The 22,508-nt window shown below is 45.9% G+C and overlaps 3 protein-coding genes across 3 annotated transcripts in view; 1 reads left to right on the top strand and 2 right to left on the bottom strand.

Moving 5' to 3' along the window:
• The window catches only part of LOC119432444 (uncharacterized), a 115,695-nt gene extending 106,597 nt beyond the window's left edge, over nt 1-9,098 (bottom strand). Inside the window, 5 exon segments of the mRNA XM_049658240.1 lie at nt 1,953-2,103; nt 2,945-3,033; nt 3,296-3,447; nt 7,194-7,232; nt 8,547-9,098. Of these exon segments, the coding sequence (XP_049514197.1) occupies nt 1,953-2,103; nt 2,945-3,033; nt 3,296-3,447; nt 7,194-7,232; nt 8,547-8,595 (480 nt within the window). The 5' untranslated portion in view covers nt 8,596-9,098.
• A 657-nt stretch (nt 9,099-9,755) lies between these two features.
• Nucleotides 9,756-13,842, bottom strand: LOC119433997 (uncharacterized). Its single transcript, XM_037701290.2, has one exon. The coding sequence runs from the start codon at nt 13,610-13,612 to the stop codon at nt 12,215-12,217; it is 1,398 nt and encodes a 465-aa protein (XP_037557218.1). The 5' UTR covers nt 13,613-13,842; the 3' UTR covers nt 9,756-12,214.
• An 878-nt stretch (nt 13,843-14,720) lies between these two features.
• LOC119433518 (elongin-B) lies at nt 14,721-17,286 on the top strand. Its single transcript, XM_037700759.2, has one exon. The coding sequence runs from the start codon at nt 14,880-14,882 to the stop codon at nt 15,234-15,236; it is 357 nt and encodes a 118-aa protein (XP_037556687.1). The 5' UTR covers nt 14,721-14,879; the 3' UTR covers nt 15,237-17,286.
• Nucleotides 17,287-22,508: the final 5,222 nt, after the last annotated feature.

The following is a 22,508-nucleotide window of genomic DNA, read 5'->3' as shown; positions in this document are numbered from 1 at the left end:
TTTGGCTAATTTGGCTAATGCAGGCCAGCAATAATTGGTGTCATCTGAGGCAAGCCTTCATCCTGCTGCAGACTTAATTAGGGCACTGCTGGTGATGATGATAGTGACAAGCTGCTGACAAGCGTGTGCCCTGTCTCTGCTGACTGCGGCCATTAGTGTGCGCATTGCTACGCAGCTTGTCACTGTGAAATTAAAGCAAAGATTTCACAAGAAGACAGCACAACAGTGATAATTCACTCTCTGAAATTACAACTGACATTTCAATCAGTCAAACAGTGCTGATTAGTTTCAAGTTCACAGCAGCACTCACTTTGCACTTGTGAAGAGTTGGAACACTACGACACTTTGCACTCAAGTCAGCACTTATTATTATAATAGTATTGTTGTTGTAGTTAAAGATATCACTCAAATGCTTAAAAAGTAAGTGTCATGGAATGTTGCCTTGATGCACAACTGACAAAGCTGGCTTACTGTAGCAATGATATCGTAAGTAGAACCCCGCTGTTACGTTCCCGGGTGCTGCGTTTTCCCGGCTGTTACGTCGTTTTCGGGCGGTCCCGGCACAGCTCCCATAGAACCCAATGCATTGGTAACCCCACAGTTGCGTCGCAACAGTGGGACCGTTCCTGCATCATATGTTGCGAACTGCCACCCCGCACTGGCCCAAGCGGCCATTTTGACTTTTCATGTCGCTTGGCTTGGTTGCTTGACGATGGCATTGGCCGCCCAAAGTGCCGGGGGCAACACTTATGACGTATTTTCGGTTTCCGCCAGCAAAAGTATGGCCCTTGAGATCCGTATTTGTTATCTAAAGATGGTGCCTATGACGCGTTGCGACCCTAAAATTGGTTTTGGTTCATAGATGTTCTGTATAAAGTCCAAGGGTGATAACGCCGTCACCGTGCGCCGGATACTGCATGTGCGAGTGAAAGCGTGCGAGTGAAAGCGGGCGAGGGGAGCCGATGACCCCGTCTAAATCTTGCGCGCGAAAGAAAGAAAAGCAGGAAGGAAGTGCGCCTTGTTCTGTTGCGCTCGAGGCACCGGCGAGGGAGCAAGGGGGGAGGGATAGCAGGCAGCGCGCTATGTTCTGGCATCAACTGTGTACTGCGTGGTGGCGCACGGTCGCGCGGGCCGTATCTTGAAAGCGATCTACGTTGAGGGCAGAGTCTACGCACTGTAGGTGCGTCGGCGGCTCGTAGCTTTGTACATGCTGTGTGTTCTCGGCGCTCAGTTTGCGTTGAGGCGATAGACAATAGCGCGAAGGTCACTTCGCTCACTTTTGCAGCGCCGCCTAAATTCCTCACGTCAGCGTTTGACAGCGCGTGCCCGCGCTTATCGAGCCTGATGTGTTCATGTTTGCCTGTGGGCGCTGACACCATGCTTGTTAATATAGTTAATAAGCGAATGTTTACAAGTTCATACGGACGATAAAACTATTATTCTTACTTTGTATAGCTGTCGACTAATTTATTATCGCAATCGACACTTCAGCTGTCGGGCAAAACTACGACTTTTTTTCACACGTAAGAATTAAAATAATATTGTGTGCAGTTCAACACTACTCCCATTTCTAAATTTTTCCTGTTTCCCGGCTCTTGCATTTCCCAGCTCTTACGTGTTTTTTTTGCGGTCCCGTGAAAAACGTATCAGCGGGGTTCTACTGTATTATGTGTGCTTGTAGTGCTACGCATGTACTTTATAATGCAACAGTTGACATGCTTTCTTGTGTTCCGATATTAATGTACCTGTTTCTGTGCATGTGATGCATTTTGTGTGCCATATATATGACTCATATTCTTTTATTGCTCATGTTCGTACAAGTTCATTTGCTGTTCGATGTTCTTGCAACCATTCCCTTGCTAATGCTTCACCCAACTTATATCTCCAGCAGAGATTGTAATGTTCACAAGTAAATGCATAAATAAATCAGTAATTAAATAAATATTGCTTACCGATGTCTCGGCTCCTCCTCTCATATGCGACTTCTTCAATACAAAGGCTGAAATCAGGGCACGCTTGATGTTGAGTATGTGTTCTGACTCAGAGGGCGAAACTTCCAGTCCAGTCACCACACCATCAGAGAGCGACATCACAACAGGGAACCTGATTTTTGAAATAAGCATCAGAAGGCAGTCCATTAAATGCATAGAAATTATGAAACAAGTCCACAACTCCCTGGCAATACATACTATATATTTAGACACTTTAGAAACTTCTGGAAAAGCAAAACTGGAATTTACAATCGACAACGACACAGATAGGAACACAAATGCAAAGAACTGCTTAAATGGATAACACAGTGTCATTTCCACAACACATCAAAGAGACCACCTGCAAGAATGCCTGCCGACTTGGCAGACACCCTTGTCAGGTGAGAATGGTCACCTTTGCTATTATTCATTCCGAGAGGAGCAGGGGAGTAGGCAAAAACTATAAAACATGGCGTGTCTTCAACATGTGCGCACTTAGGAGGCTGGCTTTATAAAAAAAAGCAAAAACAAAAGAAAGAAAAAAAATTGTTTCTTCTGCACATCATTGCACATTTGTTGGTAAGAGAAGGAGCACTGTACGCATTGTAGCAGTGCATTCCACCAGCCACTCGTTCACAGTACGAGTTTGTTGGCACTTCCAGCTTACCGAAGTTTGTGACGTTGTGAAGACATCTCGTTCCCATTAAAGTTGGCATCAGTCCAACATAATAATCAGCTGTTCATCTGCAGAGGCTGACTTCAGACGAAATGCCAATAATGCACCAATTGCCGGCATCATTTTGGCATATTGTGATAGCATTCTAAATCACTTGTTCTTTAGCTTTACTCGATCGTTAGAAGCACTTGACATCATGTGTCCTTGTCAGCTCAAGTGTCTGTTCTACAGTGTAATGCAAGGCCTTAGCATACCACGTCCTGCACTGAACTAGGAAACTGCTTAAATGGAGGCTCACTTTGTCATCTCCGAGAGGTCGTCACGCTCTGTCCACAGCTCCTTGTGACCAGGAGGGCCACCTCCGGATGAGAACGCACATTCTTGAATCTGTGAACACGATTTAATGAGACAAAAAGAGGCTGGTTCTGTTATCTTATCTTCAATAGCCGTTAAGCGAACAAGGAAAGAAGCAATACATTTATCCATGTGGTGAAACGCAAGTTTTCAATTGAAAGAATGAATTGGCGCTTGAAGGGATATGTGACATTCTGTGAAAAGTGGGCATGCCTTGTAGAGTTTCCAATGACAGTAGCTGCCATATGCACACCTTTGAGGGGCCACAGAACAACACAAGGCCTTTGGCACATACCTCGAACACATACTTGCAGGTGCCAATGTGGGAGAGCTTGACCTGGCATGCCAAGTTCATTTCGCTGACATCGTCGGTGCTGCCCACAGATGCCGCTTCCGCTTTGATGTGAAACTCGTACTGGTACCAGTGCCCTGGCACCAGCATGTTTTCTGGAAGCACAGTACCAGGTTAACGGCCCCTCCCAGATACTCGATGCCTGCTATATGGTTAACGGGGCAATGTTAATGGCCTGCAAGGCCACCCTTTACAAACAGTTTCTCCACACTGCCATACCAACATGAAGCAAATACAGCCAAACCTTGATACAACAAATTATTGGATATAACCACGTAAACTACAAAATTTGTCTTGCTGATATCCGCATTAAACAAATAGATGCTTATAACAAACATCACATATAAGGAAGGTATTCTTGAGTCATTTGTGACTTCATAATAACAAGGTTCATTATAACAAGGTTGCATCAGTCCAACCTTCCAGCCAAAAAATAAATAACGATAATAAGAAATAAGAGAAAAGCAATGCTGACAGCATGTACAGCTTTCTGGGTCTAGCTGTATCTTTCTTTCTCAGCTCTTCTCTAATTGTGCCTTACACACCAAAGTTCCCCCAAAATACTGTGATGCATAAATATAAGCACCAAGTGTACACTATTCCTACCACTACACCACTGACTAACTTCCACTAAAATTTTGCTGAGAGGTAGCATTTCGCTGGGAGAATTGTTAAATTCCAAGTTTTCATGCATTACTTACCAGTTTTGGCCACAACAGATCCAAAGCGAGCATTGTCTATGATGACACCACTCAAAATGTGGCGATTCCACTGCAATAGAATGGTGGCGCCATCTGTCATGGCTATGGTGAACACCCATGTTTTCACCGCAGCAGTGACAGATGGTGCCACCCTTTCGTTGCAGCAGAACAAAAACTTTTGAATGGCCTCATTGCATACGAAACTCAGTTCAGCTTTATTGTGGACGAAACTGGTGAGTAATGCCTGAAATCGTGGAATTTAACAAAACTCACTATGGAATGCTACCTCTCTGCAAAATTTGAGTGCAACAAGCCATTGGTTTATCAGAAAGACTCATGTATACCTGGCACTCTTATTTATGCGACACTCAGCAGTTCAACAGAAGGGGAAGTTGGGATCCACATAAATGTCTACACAGGAACATCACCTAGCCTTTCTTCAGAAATTAAACTAAAAAGAGAAATGGTGCAAGTAATGTACCAAAACTGCAGAGTGGGTTGCGAAGATGGCCAGAGTGGATGGCTCCGTATTAATTCTAACCACCTGACTCCTTTTAATGTACGCCTAAATCTAGGTACAAAAATGTTTCGTCGTGTCGCCCGCTCCCTCGTAATGCGGCCACCGCGGCTGGGAGTCGGACCCACGACTTCGCACTCAGCACCAGAAAGCCACACCAACTCAGCCACTGCAGCTAGTGGAGAAAGAAAACTTTGCAGTTAAAGGAAAGACTGCCCGGTTTGAGGAGTCAACCTGCCACTACTACTGCCTTCCCGATGCAGTCACCACACAAAGCGACCATGCAAGGAAGGAGGCTAGTAGATCAGTGTGCAAGACCAAATTAACCCACAACTTGTTAGAACTAGAATGTTTAACGGGTAAAGAAATGCCAAAAAGACATTTGCCATATTAAATGTTTACTGAGCCACATGTTTAAAGTTGTAAAAACTCTACCATACATTTCTCACACATAAAAGGATGACAAGTGTGATGGTTGGGAATGATAAGATACCTTAATTTCATACTATATAGATCTTTCCATCGTGGGGTGAGAGCACCTCCCCTCTGGACTATTTCTTGCAAGCACAAAGGCGGAAAACCACACATAATTGTAATGGTCCAGAGGGCATTCGAGTTACGACCAGGGACCTCTCGTTGGAAAGGTCTGGTATCGAAGTGCCAGATCAGGTATCATCAACATTACCGCGACATCATGACACAAGGCTCAATTTACCGATGTCATGCAGCAATAAGGCTAGGTAGGATATGGCACTGCTTGTAAAAAAATTAATGATAGACTGCAGCATGTTCTTCTTCTGGCTGTTATCGCCTGTGGCAGGATCATGTATCTCAGGAATGGTGCAAATTAGTGCATCCTGACGCATCTGCCTCCTGGGTACCAAAACTGGTTTGTAGAAACAAGTATTATAGTACTAACCTGAAACACTCTTACACTTGAAAATAATTTTTATGAGGTTTACAGGGCAGATTTTAACTTAACACACACACACAAAAAATTGTCACAAGCGTCACGTCAGTACTCTTTAGCTTCACGATTATGTTGAACGGATGAATAAAACTAGTGAATCGTATTCATGCCTCGACTCAAATAAGACTTAAAAATTCTTATTGACCCTTTTCCCGGCGATCCCATGGGGGCTGCCATGTTTGATCACATGGTGACGCGTCCATTGCTTGCCTCATCTGTCTCCGTGTTTACAGTGGATGCATATGACGTTGGTGCGGCATAGCAAACCTCTGTTTCGGGAGATATCGTAGACGGTGACTGGGTGGACGACACGATGCTTTGGCCACAGCTTCAGAGAACATGCAAAAGTGCTTTCGGAGCTCATTAAGCTATATCCAAACGGCACAAGCAGCATATATATGGCGCTTGTATAAGCGGGGCTAAGTATGTATCCTAAGCTATCCAAACTTTCCGCTTATGAATTGAATCAGGATTAGTGTGTTTTCGAAAACTCTTCGTTCTTTATTTGGTAAATATTTTGAAGCAGCGGCTTGCCACGTTTCTGACTAGGTAAAGTTCCTCGGTGCGGTCACTATCCGATTATTTTCGTCCTAATCACTCGCGGGTATGCACAGTTTCGATAGATCTGTTATTGCTGCGCACAAGGCTTGAAACGTAGTTGTTTTGTACATTGTAATACCTGCTAGCAAAGATATATTATTGCTAACTCGCTTACTCTACATGGACCGTCACGAAACGTTCAGCTTCCGAGCATTCGTGCACTATCGGTGTAATACGTCATTTATAATGCGCATATAGTGCGCATATCTTCAGGTGTGCGACCATTAACTTATTCTTGACACGTTGGCAATAGAGTGGGCGTAAGTTTCTGCGTCAGTTGGGGTAGATGTGTGCAGATACCGTGCGCGAAACCTGGTATGACAGGAAGCGGTGCTACTCCCTTTGTCATTGTTTACCGAGCGGTACTAACTCTCGCCGGCATTCCAGGGCTGAAACCCTTTCTTTGAAAGTTAGCGATACAACGCTGGCGCATGAGCAGATTTCTGTATCCTCGAGGAAAGCCATATACATCTCGAAGTGCCGGAAACACATACGGACGGATGCAGCAGCGGTCCGCGAACTTGGCCACACATATTCATTCCTTTCCTTAATATGCCAGTCACTATTGTTGCAGCCAACTACTGCGCACGTCTTCATTCCACATAATTCAATCCAGCATGATTGGATCGAGCACAGTGAGTTAGCGAAATATCAGTTGCATTTCCGACAGCTGATCGCACAGAGGCAAGGTAGACGCGGTCCTGGTGTCGTTATAGTGCCTAGAGTGCCTAGAATATTCTAGGCACTATAGTTTCGTATTGGTGCGCTGTCGCTGAGGCCACGGGCGATGATGATGATGATGAAGTGGTGCCTTTCCCTTTGGTGCCTTTCTTTCTTCGGCGGCGCGCCGCTGAAAGCGCCATCTCATTTATTTAGAATAAACTGCTCCACGAAAAGGGTCAATAATACCACCGATTTTTTGCAAGCACATTATGACAATAATTTTTGTACAAGACCAAAGCGATCAAGCTCCCTAACGAACAGTTACGTTCTGTCGTAATGGCAAGAGGTATAAACAGTATAAACATGTTATCTTTGCAAAGCATGGCTTACCGCTTTGGTTGCATTCTTCGGCATTGGTCAGAAGTTTGCCTGCAAAGCACATTCCTAAGATAAGCGCAGACCAAAGGCAACAAGCGGATGCTGCACATGCAGCTTTGCTTTGTCAACTCCAGCCACCACAAGCATGTTACAAATTCTGGAAGGCAAAGTGCTACAGGCAATTGACAATTTTTATAAGTTACCTGCCTTGCAATAGTTTCAAACATGAGATCAACAAAGGTAGCGATGGGGGCTTGTTGGTGATTCATGAGGAACACTTTTGATGCAGCGCGAAACCTAACAGGACACAAGAAGGCACAAGTCAAACGACAACACACAGCGCTGTGTGTTGTCTTTTTACTTTGTGGCTTCTTGTGTCCCATTATGTTTTCGCGCTGCATTAAAAGTGTTACAAACATGAGATGTAATGCAACATGACTATGGGACTGCAGCATTTACTCAGAAACGTGCGGAAACGTATCAGCTGCATTTGGTTGTAGCCTAAACCAGCGCTAAATTTTGCAGGCGCTAATATTATTTTCTGGAGAATAGCCAACAAGCAAAATAATGTAATTATTTGATAATGACCTCCTATAGCTCATAATTAAGTTTTACAATTACAGGCCTTCTGTGATACAAGCTGCAAGAGAGTAAAGCAGACTGGAAAAAGAGTGGGGTCTTATTGCCTGAGCTTGTATTGGCAAAACAAACATGCAAGGGACCAAACGCATGAATAGGCACAATGCATAATGAAAGGTTGCCAATCAGAGTGGCAACCTTTCTGCAATATAGTGAATTCTGCGATGCTTTAGCAGATACAAAGAAGAAAAATGAAATGTCAAAGTTGCATTACTGTGTGTCAACATTTATATATCCCTAGCACTTTGCGTAGTTGCAGTCGGACTTGTTTACATTTACGTCAACTGTGCAGTTAAAAGGGAAAAGCTGTCAGCACTGAGAGGAGTTGCAACACTTCATGCGATAATGGTAGTGCGAGCAACCTTTCTGTCAAACTAAGAGAACATGCTCCGATTTGTCAAGACCTAACACAAGACTTATCGCCAAGAGAGTAAGTAAATCCCCATTGAGCCAAACTCGTAGCACATTTTGCACAGTCTGTAGGCTCGGTACATGCAAACCATTCTGTTCAAACAAGATGCATAACCCCGCCATCCCACTCCCATCAACACACACAGAAGCAGTAGCGGTAGATTTATCGTTTTTTCAAAGAAAGAGGAGAATTCAAAAACCCAGTATTTTAACTTTCTCATCTCTTGGTAGGCATCCAAGCTGCTGTGTGGTCAAAGAGGAAAGAGTGTAAAGAGAGAGAGTTGCAGAAAGACGCATGACACAGGCACAACTCACCGTCTGCCAAGACGAGGAGCAGAGTGACAAGGTGTGCAAAAGACTTCATCCCTTTAGAGACAGCGTTTGCTGAAACGACTCTGGTCAAGATCAAAGGCTCATTTCAAGTGCTTGCTTTGCATGTCCCAGGCTACAGTGCCCAGCTTCACAGGTCTCCACAAAGGGCCTTCATCCAGTGTCGCCAAGAGTGTGCGTCTGAGCGACGGCGAACGCTCGTGGTAGTTTTGCCCCCAGAAGAGAGAGCACGTAGTCGCGCAAGACCGATGGAGCGTTACGCCTGACACTCCAAACTCGAGTCCTGAGCAAACTCTGACCCAAGAGACTCCAATCTGTGCACCGCAGCAACAAAGCAAGAAGCGTTGAGGAAAGGGCGATCGAATTCCCAAATCAGCAACGCTGGGACGTCCCGAGACCAGGGTGATAACACACTTACAGACATAAGCAGGAGAAGCAAGATAGTGAGCCCCCCTTCAAAAACATGCTTTCCCTCGGCCGGTATTTTGGCAGCAGTGAGTGCCGCGGGCCGAGATAGCTGGCATGCGTTCCTGGGCGCTTCGAGTGCACGATACCGACGAGCTGGGAATAAGGAGGGGGGGGGGGGGGGAGTCAGCTAGCACTCTTCTTTGTCCCACAGAAACAGCTTGAACGAAAGAAACAGTTTGTGCCAGTTGATCAAGTCATTATTCCCTTCAAGACTGGAAAATGTCATACCGCATTTAGTGTCACAATGTTTGCAACAACAGTGCAATTCAAGCACAGGGCTAAGGTGACCAGTACCAACATGGACAATGCACCATGCAACTATTTTTAGCTGTGCCTTTTCTTTGTCTATTATTACGTTCTTCATGGTGACATACAGAAGGCCGGGATTGCCCACTGTCAAGGACTTCGACTGCGAGGTCATAATAAAAATTGCATTTAAATGATCGACCAGTGGTGTCTACTGTCAAACCAGCACACATGCTACGAGCCACTTAATTGGAGGGCTGCAGATTACTTTTGACCACCCGATGCTCCATAATGTGCACCTAAATCCGAGTACGCTAGAATTTTTTCATTTTCCTCCATTGAGCAGCAGAATGCCTTAGGTACTGTGGCAAGTTGCACTTTAAAAACTGCACTGTCATTGTTGAGAACAACACACCTTTACCCCTCAAGATTCTTTTTCCTTTTCCCAGTTCCGACTGCCAGAAATGCTCGCACTCTGTGTCAATATAAACACCACATTTATTCAATAATGTGCATGTTGATCTATTTACAAGCTTCTGGAATGGGGTCCATTTGGCAAGTGTCTGTCAGAGTCCACAGAGTTTGGCAGATTCTTTATCCTTAAGGATGTTTTTCGGCACAAGAACTCATAGGAGTGGAATGGATATTTACCTGTACCCGAAAAACACCAAGGAAGTAAATGAACATTCAGCAAGAAGTATCAGGTTCACACACATTATGATAGTCCAGACAATAAGCCCCACAACAATGTACGGCTTGGTTTAAAAGTTCAAAGGCCACCGAGTACTACCACTGCTGCTTCAGCGCTCTGTAGTTGGTGCTGCTATCACTGCTGGCATTGCTAAAGCATAAAAATGTAGAGAAAGAGTTATTACTCTTGGGAGTGTCATCAGTACTAAAGAAGACTGCCTGCATGATCCACATACATTGCCATCACTTGAGGGTGGCCTTTAAAGCCCAACTGCACTGAAATTTCAAACTGTGAAAAAAAAAAAGCCTAGTTTCCAACAATGTACATAACTGTACAAAAGCTCCTGCGCAAAATTTCGTTGGAAATGCAAGCGGAAGCGTCACGAAAAGCCAGCAAAAATAGAGATTTGCGACACCGCGACCGAAAAATAAACAAATAAAAGTGGCCGTCACTGCCACTTGCCAGAAATGACGCAGAACCCAGAACATTAAGAACCAACATGACTTCTTGGCTAGACCTCGGTGACTAAGAGCACCCACGGAATGCTGAAAATCTCGGAGGCAATGTGCTGGGGCTTCCGCCATATTCACTGACCACTATATGCACGTCTCATCTGCTTAGGTGCTATGTAAAGGCTGTTAAAAAAAAAAAAAAAGATAGTCAACAGCCTTGTCAAGACTGTTCAGTCGTACATAGGGTGTTCCAGCTAATGTTAGCGAAGCTGTCTCATGGAAAAAAATAATAATAACAAGATTAAAGAAACGCGGTGCAAGATACGATGACCTACAGTGTACGGTTATCAGATTTCTGATGACCGAACACTGTAATTTTATAATTGTATCCTGTGCTGCGTTTTCAGAATATTTTTGTTAACGTTGAACAGCTTGGCTAAAGTTGGCTGGGACACAAGGTGTTCTACTCATTTATAACCAATTTAGCAAAAATTAAATTTTGTTGCAGTTGTTACAGAAATGACATACTGTAAAATATAGTGGACAGTGGACATAGTGCGCACCAACACACACATTAAAAGAAAACATAAAAATGTGCCAAAGCATTTTGAAAGCAATCATTGAGATGCCATATCAATAGCTGTGCTTGTGTGCGTACACAGTACAACGCAGGAGTGGTACAAAACTAAACATAGAATATGACCTTAACTTTGGATGTGCAAACAGCACAAAGACAGGCAAAACAAATAAACACAGCGCAACAATGACTTATTCTGTAATGAGAATCAACTGATATCACTGCTTGAAGTTAGCACTGTGTTCATGTCCCATCTGTCTGTCTGTTTTTGCTCTGCTGGTCTGCCCAGAATGTATTACCAACAAATCCAAGTCATAATACCATCGACCTCAAGTTCTTTGCACATGGTGCCTTTCTTTAAAAACAGAAAGGTAGCGTACAGATAAATGTCAGTTTTCTTTAGAGAGCTGCATACCTGAGCAACCTCCACCTACTATGCTAAAAACAAGTATACAAAACAATAAATATGACAATGAAGCTGCCTACATATATCACACGTTTCGCAACATGCTTTCTTAATGCTATATGCAGACGAGATGCACTACATTAGGCCAACAGAATGAAATGTGCCAAGCATGTGTTGCCTTACAGTTAGCAGAGTAACAAGGGCACATAAAACCTTGTACAAGTTGCTGCAAAAGTGCACACAGAGCTGTTATGTAATACTTATAAGAAATGTGAGGTGTAGATCTATGCCTGAGACCACAAACTCCACAAGAACAATTTTTTCTGGTGATCTTGTGGGAATGTAGAGAACCACCACAGAACACGTTGCAATCGAGACCACTGCCAGGGTGTGCCTACTTAAGGAAGCTCCTGAGGCTGACACACTTCCAGGTGTCATTTACCACAGTGACCAGGTCAGTAAGAACATGGGATAGAAGACACAGGACACCTCAACAGTTTATCTTCGCACCAAGTGGTGGGATGTCCTAGAAGCGCCTTTCTGAGGGCCACAGTGTAGTTCTCAATGCACGGAATGGCAGTGACTACGCACACTAGCTAAAACACAACACAGCCTGGAGCATCTTCTGTCCCGGTGGGTCGCGGACCTATGCCACTGCCACATGCTGCAGATTGACTGTTTCAGGATGTCGACACAGGTTTATATCTTTGGCTTTCAGCTGGAATCCAATCTGCTGCGCAGGCCAGCCGATAGCAGTGCACTGTTTGTGCGTCATGCTCAGCTCGTAGCGACTCTGTCCGTTTAGTGTCATGTCTAGAGCAATAAGCTCGCATATGGTTGCTTTTCAAAGTAGCGATACAATTTCGACGAGAACAGCAGGCTTCGGAAGTTCGTCATGTGCATGTCCGGCACATAGTGCTCCCGCGTGTTCCTGACTGGCAAAAGTGGTCTGCACTTGCCGTACACGTTTACTACGGCCGACCGCTCGGGCACAAGGACGTTGCTTTCAACGGGATGGTTCGGGCTCCTCAGAGCGGCCACCACACTTTGGGTGAACCCAGTGGCGACGAGGAACACCTTGTGCTTTTCCGATAGGCGATGGTACTTGACCTTACGCTGGGTCACAAAACGTATCTGCAGCGAGCTCGCCACGATGTCGTCCGAGAATTCGTCGCAGAAGTGGTGCGTGTGAAAAAGCACCAATGGCGCGCCCGTTTTGTTGTCGGCAGTATGCGCGCGAGAGCTTAAAGAGTTAAGGCCGCGCGCCAGCTGGTTCAAGTCTTTCGCTGCTGCCAGCGAGACGAACTGGTTCGTCTCTAAGAACAAGGCGCTGTGTGCCCGCTTTTTGGTTCGCAACAGGCAATCCGCGATGCGCGCCGACTCGGACACGTTTGAGAACCGCCTGGGCAAGTTCCAAGGGAGCAGTTTCACGCTGGCCAAGGTGCGACCGGGCACTGCGGCGAGCAGCCTCTTGGCGTCGGGGAGGGAGTCCGCGTCGTAGAAGACGAAGTCGTCGACCCCTACGTGGCGGTGGTAGACGGCGAACTCGACCAAAGTCAACGGCGTCACCGTCGAGACGAGCGGAGGAACGCAGACGCTGAAGTTTCGCGTCGCGTTCACGGAACCCGGGAAACGCCGTGTCGACTCCAAGGGGACAACCTGCGAACGGTCGGCGCGGCCCGAGGCAGAGGTCCACGAGAAGGAGACGGCGACGGGCTCGATCGAAATGTCGCGGACGGCGCACTCCAGGACGACCGCCGACGTCGAGTCGTCCTCGTTGGCGGCGGCTGCGCTCAGCGTCGTGACCGCGAAGGTGTCCGCTCGGACGTGGTGCACGCCGTCGAACCACAGCAAGCACTTCAGGTCGGCCGGGAGGTCTCGCTCAATGACGGCGACGATTCGCGACACGTTCGCGCCGTCCTCGGCGACGTCCCAGTACGCCGAGTAGACGAAGAGCGACCAACTCTCCGAGGCGAAGACCTCGCGCCAGACCGGCAACACGACGGGCGTCAGGGCGCCGCCGGAGTCGAGCTGGGAGCGTCGCAGGAGCTCGATTTGCCGATCACACTTGACGGCTGCCTCCTTCGTCTCGAAGACGTCCATCACCTCGAGGATCACTTTCATGTTGGCGTATCGCCGCTCGCAAATGAGCAACGCGAGGACGGAGAAGATGCATACGACAATGAGGGCGAGCTGCGTGTATTTCTTCATTTTCCCACTACCCACAAAACAGCGTTAACCAATACGACGGAGAAATCTCCGCTGGCGCGCACAGGTTCGGTATTTTGTAGCGAAACTTTTGATCTCCGTGCAACTGCGGGAGGATCGTCGTCTTACCAAGGGGCTAAACCGCTACGGGGTGTCCCACCGTGGGGCGACATATACCCGCGACTTTGATACGTTTGCATAATCCGCCGAACGGACCTACGTATCGTCTGCAGTCAGTTATTCGTTTTCATGTCAGCAAAAGTTAAACAACATTAAAGCCACTTAAAAGCACTGTACTTTCTTTTATGTTTGTTTATACGGCGAAATGGCGGCGATACGACGGCAGCCGGCAGCACATGGAGTAGAGGGAGAGGGTACCAGACAACATGGAGGAAGGAATGAACACAAGCACGTCGCTGTTATCGAGAGTATGTGCAGTTCGCACATATGAAGTGGCAAAAATACTTTATTGAATAATAATTAACACTAATATACAGTATTTTTAGAGCATTTTGGTTTGATTTGTTCTTTCTAACCGTGAGTACGAGCACACTGTGAACGAGAGGGCATGTTAGCGCTGTTTCCGCTTCCGTTGCTCAAAGGCCGTCGAGATTTCAATAGAGTTGTAGGGTGCTCCGTTGACTCGATAGACTATTGACTCGGCGGCCTTCGAAACCGCCCGTGTAGCAGCTCGAACTTGACCTTTGAGTCAACTGACTATCGGTTGGAAGGCCTTCCAAACGCCCGTGTGACACGGGTATAAGTCGCACATCGGACAATAAACGCTTTGCTCGCCCCCACGCGCTGGTTGAAAAACTTATGAAAACTAATAAACTTGAATAAAAAAACAAAACAAGCAAAAGCTAACGGCTACTGTAGCTCACCCTGGCGAGCTGGCGCTAAACCAAGTTTTACGACCAACATGTGAACAATAATAAACACTAAACTCCGGTACACTTGTCAATACGTTGTAGTGCTTTCAGAAAAAAAGAAAAAAAAAGAACCTTAGGGGGTCGTCTCTTTAACAGCAGATTTCCGAATAGCGTCGTTTTTGATTAGATAATTCGGCCGCGTTTGGTGGCCATAGCTAGAAGCGAGAGCAGCGAAGCGATAACACTGAGCTTCGGCTTCGCCCCAAGCGGACAATCTCCGCGACGAAGAGGCAAGCGTTCGCCCAGCCTTCGAAGAAAGGAACAGCCCGGGTCGCCCTCGGCCCCACGCAGCAAGCCTAGGCGGCAGAAAACGCGCGGCGACACAGACGCCCCCGACAATGGATGTATTCCTCATGGTGCGACGGAAAAAAACCACCGTCTTCCTCGACGCCAAGGAGACAACCTCGGTGCGCGAGCTCAAGAAGATGATCGCCGGAATCACCAAGGTCGCGCCCGAGAACCAGGTGCTCTACAAAGACGACCAGTGTATGGACGACAACAAGGTGCTCACCGAGTACGGCCTCAACAGCAGCACGGCCAAGGCCCAAGCGCCAGCCACTGTGGGGCTCGTTTTCCGAGACCCCGACACGGGCAAGTTCGAATCGCTCGAAGTGACGCCGCTCTCGAGCCCGCCCGAGCTGCCGGACGTCATGAAACCGCCCGAGTCGCAGACCCACGAACAAACGGTGGCCTGAGAAAACACAGCTGCGTTGATCGCCGACCACTTATTTGCCCCCCGCCACCACTCCGAACAGCGTTTTGCGGCGTTGTTGACCTGCGCTTGCCTCCCTCCTTCTTCTTGGACCCAGAATGAGCTGCTCTTACGCCTTTTCAACTCTTCCTTTCTCGACCACGGTTGAACCTTTCCTCTCGGCCACCCATTTCTTCCGTACACCACCGCCGAGTGCCTACAGCTTTGGGGACTCCGTTCTGCTTTTGCCTCCTTTGGTTCATCGCTTCCCATCTCGGCCGCAGCTACGACCATACGTTCCGTGTGTTTTCTTGCATTTCTCAGTGCCGGACTGTCATCGATTCGGAACCGAAAAAAAAGAAAAGAAAAACAGATTTGGTGGGTGACTTCTACGAACTGCTGTGACGTGTGACGGTGTGAGATAAAGTGCTTTATTTAATTTTTTATTATTTTCTTGCCCGTCTTCAAAGAAGCGATTTGTCTGTTTTCAAGCCTCGGCTGTCACGTGGTTGCTGTTGCCAGCAGCCACCCGCGTTGTCTGGGAATGACGCTGCTTGTTTAAATCTCTTCGGAGACACGGCGGAGAAAAGAGGGTGAAAGGGTTTCTTTCTTTTCCTTTGTTTTGGCTTTTATTTATTTTTTTTTTTTCGTACTTGACCCGCGACCTCTTAACGGTAACACTGCATGTTTAGTTGCTGCATTGGTTGTGGCAAGCTCGCCTCCCTGCGCTATTTGCTGTTCATTCTCAGGTTGATCGCAGGAGTTGCCCGCCCTGAAAATAGTTTCACCAGCTCCGTTGATTTAGGTGTGTGTTTCTCGGCCATGACTTCACAATTCTTACCTCCGCACCAACCGTCAGTTAAAAACACAGCCTTGGCACCGGATGGCAGCACTCATGTTTTGTTGTTCATATCATAAGGTTTTCGCCACATCGCCCGATTTTTTTATAATTTTTTTTTTGTCACGAATTGTGTGAAGCTGTCCGGTGTGTTACTAGTGGAGAAATACACAACCTCCCTCTTCAGGGGCTTGCATAAGAGCTAAATATAAACTATTCTTGGCACGGCTCTTGCTGCATTTTGGCGAGGCAAGAAGAGCAGCTTGTAGACTTTCACTTCTTGAAAGGCCCATGTAATGAGCAGGTTGACTAGAGTTTGCAATAATGGAGTTTCATTTTTATTCTTTCACCTCGCATCTTGTACAGCATATTAGCAAACTGACTCGCCAATACTTTTTTTTTTTTCTCGCAGCAATTGCCGATTTGTGGTGCAAAGAACACGCAGTATAAGCCTCGACAGTTGACTTCACGAGCCGTTTTTGAATTGAAAGATAGATATGCATTGTGAACCGTAAATGTTGCATCCTTCTTGACAGCACGACCACTCTCTGGTATTTGAGATTCTGCCCTTGTCTTCACCGACGCACATTATGACAGTGTTAAGAGGTCTGATTGTGCCCTCATTTAAAACTTCCTCCCGTAATTTGTAACAAAGTTTAGCTTTTCACATTAGCCTTAACCATGCACTAAGCTGCGCAAATTTGTGGCAACTACAGCGTTGTTGTGTGGAACGATGCCATGCATGTCAACATTGTGATAGCTCTCGTGAATGCTTTTCACTGGAGGCTTTTGGCTCGATGTTGAGCTAGTTTCTCGACTGGCCTTTAAACACATTGGTTATGTTGGGACGGGGATTCACAATTAGTTGTTGGCATGTGTAGCAACTATGCTGCTCGTCGCATTTCATTTGTTTTAAACAGTTTAGCTAGGAGCTTTTTGTAACAACCAAGACAATTGTGTGTGTGTAATGCTAGAACGAATGTGATGACACAATTGGGTGCAATTTTCTTTGTTCTTCAAAGAAGAAATTTGTTGCCAGCTAGTGGGAGTAGGTGAGATATTACTTTTGTTATTAATATAAAGTCAAGTATTTAATAGCCTCGAGGCACATGCATTGTTCTGAATGGTAAAAACCAAAAAAAATTTTGTACTTAAGGAGAATCCATTGTGTAGCAGACCCATTTGGCTCATTAAAGCAGTTTGTTTTACGATTGTGCATACGTACATTGTGTAGCTCGTTGTGGTGGAATTTGTCCCATTTCCTTGAATAGGAAGGCAGTTTAAAAAGCTACAACTGATTGCATTTCTTTAAAGAAAAAAAAAAATCCCTGGGAGTGGAAAGCATACCTTTACAGCTAGAGTTGACACTTACGACAAGACGCACTCGGTTGTGGTGACCTTGCATACTGGGTAAATGCCACCTTGTCATTTCTGCCCGCTCTGGAGAGTCGTCAGATTTTTGTAGTGAGAGAACGCAAAACTTATAAAAGTGTGCAAACGGATGATTCACCAGTGTGAATAATTGTGCTGCATTGCCCAAGAGAAAAATGTGCAAGATTGTGTGTTCAGAAATTGGCAAATGTTAGGGATGGGGTGCGAAATTCGAAACTTTGGAATAACGAATGAAATAGTGTCCTATTTGATTCAGTCATCGAATCGAATAGTCACATTCGTAAATGCGAATGTTATTTGAGTACTTTTCAAATATTTTGGAATGTCAACTGCGCCCAAAAAAACCATAAAATTGGAGCAAAAGTACGGCAAATTTTCACCTCAGTGGGCATAGTATAGACATAAAACATGAGAACTTGCATAGTGGAGCAGCCTACTTCGTTTGGGTAGATATACTTTACAGGTTGTACAGCGGTCATTTGTGCTCTCTGAAGATCCTGTGCATGTGAACAAACTACTTGCTTGTTCCTAATGCTTCATTTGTGGTTTTAATAACGCTTCATAATATATTATGCAATGACAGAAACTTGATACCTTTAAGATTACTGGGATGTGAACATTGTTTCATATTAATAGTGATAACTGCTGTTCATTATTCGAAAAGTACTCAATATTTGATTTGGTCTCAAAAACCACTATTCGCACAGCAGACCACATTGGCATGAATTTAGGCACAGGACAGGGATAGGATTAGTGATGAGTTCCTGAAAAGACTTTCATTCCAGGCTGCTGGTAGGGGAACATTAGAGAGTTTTAGCTTGTCTCTTACTGTTTACGGATTACCGGAGATGCAAATGCGTGCAGCCATGTTGGTGGTGCTAAGCTCTACCAGACAAAAACGCAGACCTATTATTGCAGTAACCAAGTGTGTTCTACTTCAGTGCTGGTATACACTTTCGGCAGCAGATTAATCTTGGAACATGTTGCCTCTTTAAATATCTTTTTTCAACAAGGGCACTCATGTAGCATAAAAAAAGTTGCACTTTTTCTCGAAAGGCAAAGCATCGATTGTGATGGCAAATTATTTGGCAGCTATACGAACTAAGGATAGTAGTTTTATCGGCTGTATAAACTTGTAAACATTCGCTTACTAACAAAATTAACAAGCGCGGTGTCACGCGTACACAAGCAAACATTAACACATCTCCTTCGATGACAGCGGACACTCGCTGTCAAAAAGCTGGCACGAGCATCAGCAAGCCTTCGTGCTCTCTCTCGCTTCAATGTGAACTAAGCGGCGAGAACATGAAGCTATCGGCACTCGGTGCACTTTGTCCCCATTGCAGATGATCTTTCAAGATAGGGACCCACGCGACCGGAGTACGTTCCACTGTCAGTATGAGCGTACCCACACTAGTGCTTCCGCTGAACAGGCTGTGTGCAAGTTGATAAGATACACCAATCTGAGAAAAGCGGACGATAAATGCTCTACTAAGAATGTCTATTGTCACTAAACTATGTTCAGTACTATTAATCGCAACGATAATGTGTGATTGCGCTTTGCGGTGGTTGAACATATGTGCCTTGGATGAGGTAGGAAAACCTACTATGGCTCAATGGCTCTGACAGTATGCAGGGACTGTATTCTGAAACGTTCCACTTTGGCGATAGTTCGCCTTTAGGCGCGTGCTGATTGGAAGGTTGAGCAAAACCGGAAAATAAATCGCACCATCTAGTAGTTTTGGTGCACGTCATTTTGACGTCGCGGTATGGTGGCTAGAAGGGGCAGTGTGGCGGGCGGGAGCGAAGAGGTGCACAAGATTGCAATGCAACATGGCGGCTGGCTCAGATGTCGCAGCACACGTGGGGAGCGTGTTTAGCGGCGTGGCTATGATGCGGCCGTCGGCTGCAATTTTGCGTTTTCTGTGACGCATGCGGATGTTGCGTGTTAAAGTTTGCATATAATATATATTGCACCTCAGTGATTTTATTTATTTGCCAAGTTATCCGGGCGTGATATGATGCACTAAATTCAGCACAGCGATAATCTAGAGCGGCTAGTATTTGTCATATCAGTAACAGTTTTCCAGTTCAGCATAACATTTTAGTTCATGCTGCACGTCGCATTTTTAAAATTTGGTCATACCACGCGTTCGATTTTTAAAAACATGCTGCTCTTTCCGCTGAAACTTATTCCAGTTGCGTGGCCGGAACTCGGAAAGGTTCTGAAGAGTGGTCTACACTCGTACATTACGAACTGAATCGTGTGCTTTGCAAGGGTGCAGCAAGATAACGATGTGCCTTTACTCTGGCAGTACTGCATGCTACCGCGAAACATAAATAGCCAGCAACCGCTTGTCGCCATAAGTAATAACAATAAAGCTGGATGCACCCAGCTGGCTTTACAGAAACATTTTGTTACCATTATCGTACCTCGGTTCACCACCAGGCAGAAAATGGCATTCGAGATGCGGTTAGCCGTTAATTACTCTGTAGAAGTGAAGTTCCAGCACGGCTTTTAGTGTCAATATATGTTTACATTGCAAGGGCTAGTCATAAAGAACACAGTAAGAAAAATGCGCTATGACTTCATTCAGCGCGAGTCATGGACAGCATGGGCTAGAGGGTTCAGTCATTTGTAATTGCATCTGTAATTGCACTCAGTCTCGACCTACTGGTACCTTCTAAGCTTAAGGCGCTTCTGTTTTTCTCTCTGTACAGCTCTATCTTTGTTGAGTGATTTGATGTAAAAATGCAAGCATGTCAGCAAAAAAAAATGTGGTTGATCCCTCTTATATAGGAATCGGTATAGAACACGAAAGTGAAACGTGTCTTCACAGAAGTAGTGTAATGTTTATTGCACATTGATATATAATGTCTATTGGTGTTTTGTGGCTAAAGCGCCCTTAGGCGTTGATGCACCCACGCTGACGCCTGGTGGCACGTCTCCTCCATCACGACTACCAACGTCGATGACCATGAGCAACCGTCGTGCATATGGAAGCTGCACACGCTAGCACAACGCGAAAGACGAAGCACGTAACTGACACACTAGTACAACGCGCAAGACAAAGCACGTAACTGAATTGTCACCGAGTCAAATCAGCGCGTACAGCGCGTCGTAATTGCAGCCTCCGCGATCAACTTCAGAAACATTTTCAGAGCTAATTGCGGAGGCCACGCTCCGCTGTGCTGAGTACGGTGAACGCCACCTAAGTGGCGTTGGTAGTGCTTCTTGATGCCAGCGTCCCTTCGAATGCTGGCATCGAGGCGTCGTAGTGCTGAGACCACCGAAGCGTTCACTGTCGGTGCGCGTTAGTGTCATAATGCAGTACTTCTCTTTTCTGCTCGTAGGCGGCGGCACCGCCCCGAGCAAGAGCGCGGGTACACGGAGGAGTGTTAGATATATAAGGCGCGTCTGTGTAGCTCTCTGCAAATGCGTTTGTGGCGCAATGGGTTAAACGCTCGGCGATCTATCGTCGCGGACCGAGAGGTCGTGGGTTCGATTTCCAAATTTTGCATGTTTGTGGAACTTTTTCTTCTGGTTTCTTTCTTTGTATTATGTTCTATGACGTATTTCCGTGACGGAAATACGTCAGTGAAGTCTTGGTGGACCCCGGCATAAAACACTTTCGTGTTAAAAAACTGAACTATTTGTGCTGTTAGTTCTTTGCAATGATTTTGACATCCAACTTGATGAAGCTTTACAGTGTTCAGAAACAACATAAAATCATGCATGCTGAAAGCCTGCAGCTTCTCAGTAGAAAAAAAAAGTTAACGCTTCCTCTAACGTCATTACAAGCACGGTCAAGTTATCCCCAGCGTACAACAAACCTCTACAGTTGAAACACTTAATAAGCTGATTATGTTCATTGTCCACTACCTCTTGCTTTTTTGTGGCTAGCGTTGATGCATACATGCCACAAGAACTTTTTCTTTTAAACTTTCTAGCTCCATAGCCAGCCACATAAAAAGCCAGACTGGTTATCACTTTTTTTTTACTACATAGCTGAAGGCACGCGTGTTACCATATGCAGCACACACTCACTTTTGCAGTATCTCACATCTTCGGTGGGGTTTAAATACCTGCTGATGTCAAGACTAAGTCAGTACAAGCTCGAAAACTTTTTCGGCATAATAAGGCAATATTCAGGTACTAATCATCGACCATCCAAGCCCAGGGCAATTTCATATAACAGTAAATTGTCTAAGTTTTTACAACCTTGCGCGATCCCCGAAAATCTGGAAACTGCCCGGCACAGGTTGTCAATGCTCTGCTCCACACTTCGTCAGCAGGCACAAAGAACAGTGCTGTCTTCGGCATACAAGACATTGTCGAGGATATTCTAGAGGTCGGAAACATTGATGGCGCTGCCTCTGCCATTCAAAATCTGCTTTAAATAAGCAAGGACCACAGCACTGGCAGCAGTACTTTTGCTTACGAACCCAGCTCCGCATTCTTTTAAAGCTTGTTCCTATTCGTCGAAACATACAAGAAATGCCTCAAGTTCTGCAGCATCTTCCGATGATGGTTTTAGGTACCTTGACGTCATTATAGCTATAAGCCGGCTCAGGCGTCTCACAAGATGTTCTGTCGCAGACACTGAATTTGAGCACTGGTGTACATCTGATCTAAACAGAAACACTGCCTTTGTGCACTTCTTCACTGAAAAGGGTGAAAGCTAAATTTACTTTCATTTACACAGCAACCAAGTGCGTTCAGTAAACGAGCATGCCGAGATATGTCAGCACGATTGCACGTGTAGCAGCCGGTGCACAGAGTTGACACTCTGATGGCCGCCGCGTTGGAGATTCTTCGCGCTCCTGACGACAACAGCGCCCCTCGCTGGCACTAAAAATTTGCATCACGTTTCGTGCGCTCCTCTCGCAAGGTGCGCATACCGTGCACGTCACACTGCCCCTTCTAGCCGCCATAATCACGGTGTCATTGGGCGCTCCCGACATATATTGAATAAACGAACACGGTGCGCTCTCTCATGTGTTGCAAAGCGTTCGAGTGTGCGTGTTGGTTGTGCATGCTGACGT

This window comes from Dermacentor silvarum, chromosome 11 (assembly GCF_013339745.2).
Source record: "Dermacentor silvarum isolate Dsil-2018 chromosome 11, BIME_Dsil_1.4, whole genome shotgun sequence".
Lineage (NCBI taxonomy): Eukaryota > Metazoa > Arthropoda > Arachnida > Ixodida > Ixodidae > Dermacentor > Dermacentor silvarum.
The sequence above is the reverse complement of the archived record's forward strand: the minus strand, read 5'-3'. Positions and strand labels throughout refer to the sequence as shown.